The following is a 4,252-nucleotide window of genomic DNA, read 5'->3' as shown; positions in this document are numbered from 1 at the left end:
TTCTCTCCGTACTATACAAATAAGTATTTTGTTTTTTAAATTGGGTGTGTTTAGTACAATTTCTCATATTTGATTGACTTAAATGTTTTCAAAATAAACTGATTTTTCTTCAATTTAGGAAAAATGATAAAGTAAGGCAAACACTACAAAAGTTTTTAAAAGTTAGTTTGACTAAGAGAATCCAAACAGGCTTATTAGGTGTGTTTGGTACAATTCTCATATTTGGTTGACTTAAAAGTTTTGAAAAATATTTTCCAAATGAACTTATTTTCTTTTAATTTTAGAAAATGTCTTCCCTACATAAAATAAGAAAGACATTTTTGAAAACTCTTTTTCAACCACACCACTTGACCCTAATCTAAAATTCGCCTTTGAACCTCGACCCAAGACCCATCTCTCAATCTTGACTCGGGATCCAACTCCCAACTCTCGACCCCAACCCAAATTCGGGACCTGATCCTGACTATGAAACATTAAACCTTCGGCTAAGACTTAAAATTGTTCTATGAATGAAGTTAGATCGAGCTAGGTGAAGCTTCTATTGTTCCTAGATGTGAAGGTCAATTCCAAAGTGTATTGGATGTGAGATATTATCACAAGGAACAAATTCGAGTTAAAGAGCTTTTCTAAGGATTAAATTTTTGTGTAAGTTCATACAAGGGTCAATTTCGAACAAGCATATCTCCTAGAAAACCGCAAAAATAATACATACTAATTACTATAGCGGTAGTAATAAGCAAGTTTGAGCCCAAAAATTTGAATGAAGAGAGAATGTGACAAAGCATATCAAAGTAACTCTATCATGAGCAATAAAATGAAACTTCTATATCATATCAAACTACTATTGATACAAAAACCTGTAACATTCATTTTCTGAATTTATAAACTTATTTCTTACAAAATCCATAAGTACTAAGAACTTGGTGTAGTGCAGTAACTCAGATACACAAAGCCGGTCCGATTAAGGAACAGTCAAAATGTTGTTCTTTTGTTCATCGCGCAGTGTGGAGTCTCTACAAAGCAAGTTAAAACTAAGGATGTGAATGGAATCTACAATTTTATAGAAGCAAAATAACAAGTGGAGGAACTTCCTCTCTCTCTCTCTCTCTCTCCCTCTCCCAGTCAACTTGGACGTCAATTTATCAAAGAGTGGGCATCCCATGGAATTACTAAGTCATGATTCCATATTTTCCCTAACTCGAGAAGCAAATCGTTGCAAAGATTCCTCATCAAAGGTGTTATCTTTTTCTTTAATATTCAACACAAAATCCATTGCATCTTGGTATCTTTTTGCTTTACAATAACCATCAACAATAGTCTTGTATGTTAGCTCATTTGGTCTGCACTCGTGCTGGATCATATAACTGATCAATTCATTTACCTCAGAGAACATTCCTCGAGCTGCAAATCCAGCGATAAATGTATTATATGTAACAATACAAGGTCGGATTCCTTTTTCTGTCATCTGGGAGAAAATTCGTATGGCCTCCTCCATACGACCTTGTCTGCAGAACGCTTTGATGACAGTGTTATATGATACAAGGTCTGGATTTCCTCCATTCTTCTGCAGTCGATTAAGGATTTCCTCAGCTTTCCAACATTCACCGGCTCTAGCATACATGTCCATTAAACTATTATATGTAACAAGATCTGGCTGCAGACCATTCTCCCTAATTAAATGCAGCACCTCGTGAGCACGGTCATATAGCTTGTTCCTTGCAAATATGGAAAGCATGGAGTTAAATATGACCAAATCTGGCCTGTATCCATTTTTCTGTAATTCCTGAAATGCTCTCTCCATACCCATGAGAGATCTACACTTGAAATTTGCAAGAATGAGGGTTCTCAAAAGCATCCAACTAGGAAAAATATGACCATCATAAATTTCCTTTGCGATTCTCTCCACACCTCTCACGTTCCCTCCCTTGGAATAGCAGTGGAGCATCAAAGAGTAAGTAGTTTCACTGGGCTTAAACCCCTTACTTTTCATGTCTGAGAAAACAGATTCAGCTGCTCTCCAATCACCTCGACGAGCAAGGGCATTAAGAAGCGCATTGTATGTTGTGACACACGGAGTGAATCCTGCTTGGATCATCTCATCGTACATCTTTGCAGCATTAAAATCAGAATCACACCTTCCATAAGCACGAATCAAAGTATTAAATGTGTCTCTATCAGGCTCAAAACCACAGCTTTTCATCTCATGGAAAACGTGATTTACATATTTTTGCATTCCCCTATTACCACACATTGCAAGCATTGTGTTCCAAGTAATACGGTTTGGGGCACATCCATTTAATTTCATATCAGAGATCATGTCCATCATCTCTTCTACTCGAGATTTCTTTCCCAGCATCCCAATGATTGAGTTATATGTACAGACATTAGGAACACACCCTGCTTGTTTCATTTGCTTGAAAAAGCTCAAGGCTTTGTCCTCCTTCCCTGCCTTACCATAGGCATCTATCACTGTTGTATAAGTGATAGCATTCGGCATTACACCCTTGTGTGTCATTGTGCCTATAAGTGCTGCTCCTTCTTCAAGGAAGCCCGCCCTCACATAAGCTGCCACAAGCTCATTATAGGTCACCGAATCAGGAGGGCAGTTATTCTCCTCCATTTCTTTCAGAACACGCAATGCCTCCGAGTAAATTCCAGCCTTACCAAAGACTTGGAGTAAAGAATTGTAAGTAACTGTTCCCGGAACATAACCCTTTCTCTTCAATCCATCAAAAAACTCTTTTGCTTCCTCCAACAACCCTTCCCTCCCACAAGCAGCTATAACCGTGCTACAAGTGAACTCGTCAAATTCAAGCCCGTTACTTGTCATTTCATCTAAAAGCAGTAAAATATTGTTCCAAGACCTACCCTTTTTACCATAAACATCTAACATAACATTATAAGTTACCAAGGTGGCAGATAAACCCTTCTCTTTCACATATTCAAACAATGCAATTGCCTTGTCATACTTGCCAATCCGAGAATAAGCATGTAGAACAGTTGTCCAGGCTCGAACATCAAGTGAGTAATCTTCAAATGGAATGACATCAAACAGTTTTGATGTCACCAAATGCTGTGATTCCCTACCCAAAACCTTCACCATGAATTCAATAACTTGACTATCTAGCTTTTCATTTTCAACATGAATGTTCAAAACAACCCATTCAAACAACAAAATAGCTCTATCCCATTTGCCTATAACATCTAAGCCTTTCAAAAGACTCATCAAATCAACTTCAAGCAACTCAAATTTCACAGAATCAAAGAATTCAGTCAAATGAGAAAGAGGGAGTTCAAGAATTGAATCAATCAGTAACTTACAGTTAAGAGGGAGAAATTCAAGTGACCCGTCATCAAAAGATTCCATTTTGGGAACAGTAACCCTCGTATTCCCAAAAATGGTGTCATCATTTTCCAGAGAAACAGGAAGAGAAGACAAATGGGAATTGCTAATTCTTGAAGATTTAACAGTTCTTGGAGGATTTGAAGATGAAACATGAAGGAGATGTTGTAGAAGAGAATCAAGAGGGAAAGAAGTAGAAGTAGAAGAAGAAGGGGTTTGTTGTTGCTGTTGTTTGAGAGGTGGGAGAGGGGAAGTGGTGGTGGTAGGATTCAATTTGAGGCGCTGGGTTGGTGGTAAAGGTGTTGGTTTTGTTGATTGGATTGGCAAGATTGGCCTATTTGGGAAGAGAGAACCTTCCATGGCTGAAGATAATACTAGAGTGGCACAAGACTCTCAATTCGGCATTTTTGATGATAGATAGAATGATGAGAGAAAAGAAAGGCAAGCTACATCGAGGGATAGCGGATTCTACCACACCCACACACTCATTTCAAAGCTATATGGAGTTCTCCCTTTTTTATTTGTCCAATATCACTTGAAACGATTTCCAAACCTAAATTACATGGATTTAAGTTTATGGTGAAAAAAAAGACAGAAGGAAATCTACTCATGGTAACAACTAACAACTAAAAAATAAATGAAAACTCGATTCTCATAATCGTGTTGTAATTTTTGCGTGTTTTTCTATTTTATCTCTTTTCGTAGCTTCAGTGTGGTATTTTGTGGTCTGCAGGAATGGGTGGCGGGTACCGAGGTGTTTGGACTGATTTTGAAAGAGTTCTTCAGTTTGGAAGGTTAGAAAGTTGATAAGTTTAACCAAAGTCAGCATTTGAGAAAGATGAGCTCGAAATGGAATTTCTAATAGTTTTGTTAGATCTGAAACTGATTTTTTATTTTGATGGATGATTT

The 4,252-nt window shown here is 37.5% G+C and overlaps 1 protein-coding gene across 1 annotated transcript; it reads right to left on the bottom strand.

Moving 5' to 3' along the window:
* Nucleotides 1-854: 854 nt before the first annotated feature.
* On the bottom strand, nt 855-3,865 carry LOC125823290 (pentatricopeptide repeat-containing protein At2g18940, chloroplastic). The gene has a single exon (XM_049502681.1). It carries the CDS (start codon nt 3,701-3,703, stop codon nt 1,175-1,177), a length of 2,529 nt encoding a protein of 842 aa, XP_049358638.1. The 5' UTR covers nt 3,704-3,865; the 3' UTR covers nt 855-1,174.
* Nucleotides 3,866-4,252: the final 387 nt, after the last annotated feature.

The sequence above is a fragment of the Solanum verrucosum genome, unplaced genomic scaffold (genome assembly GCF_900185275.1).
Source record: "Solanum verrucosum unplaced genomic scaffold, falcon-dt-bn FXZP01000214.1, whole genome shotgun sequence".
Classification (NCBI taxonomy): Eukaryota; Viridiplantae; Streptophyta; class Magnoliopsida; order Solanales; family Solanaceae; genus Solanum; species Solanum verrucosum.
Note: the sequence above shows the minus strand (reverse complement) of the source record. Positions and strands in the feature narration are given on the sequence as shown.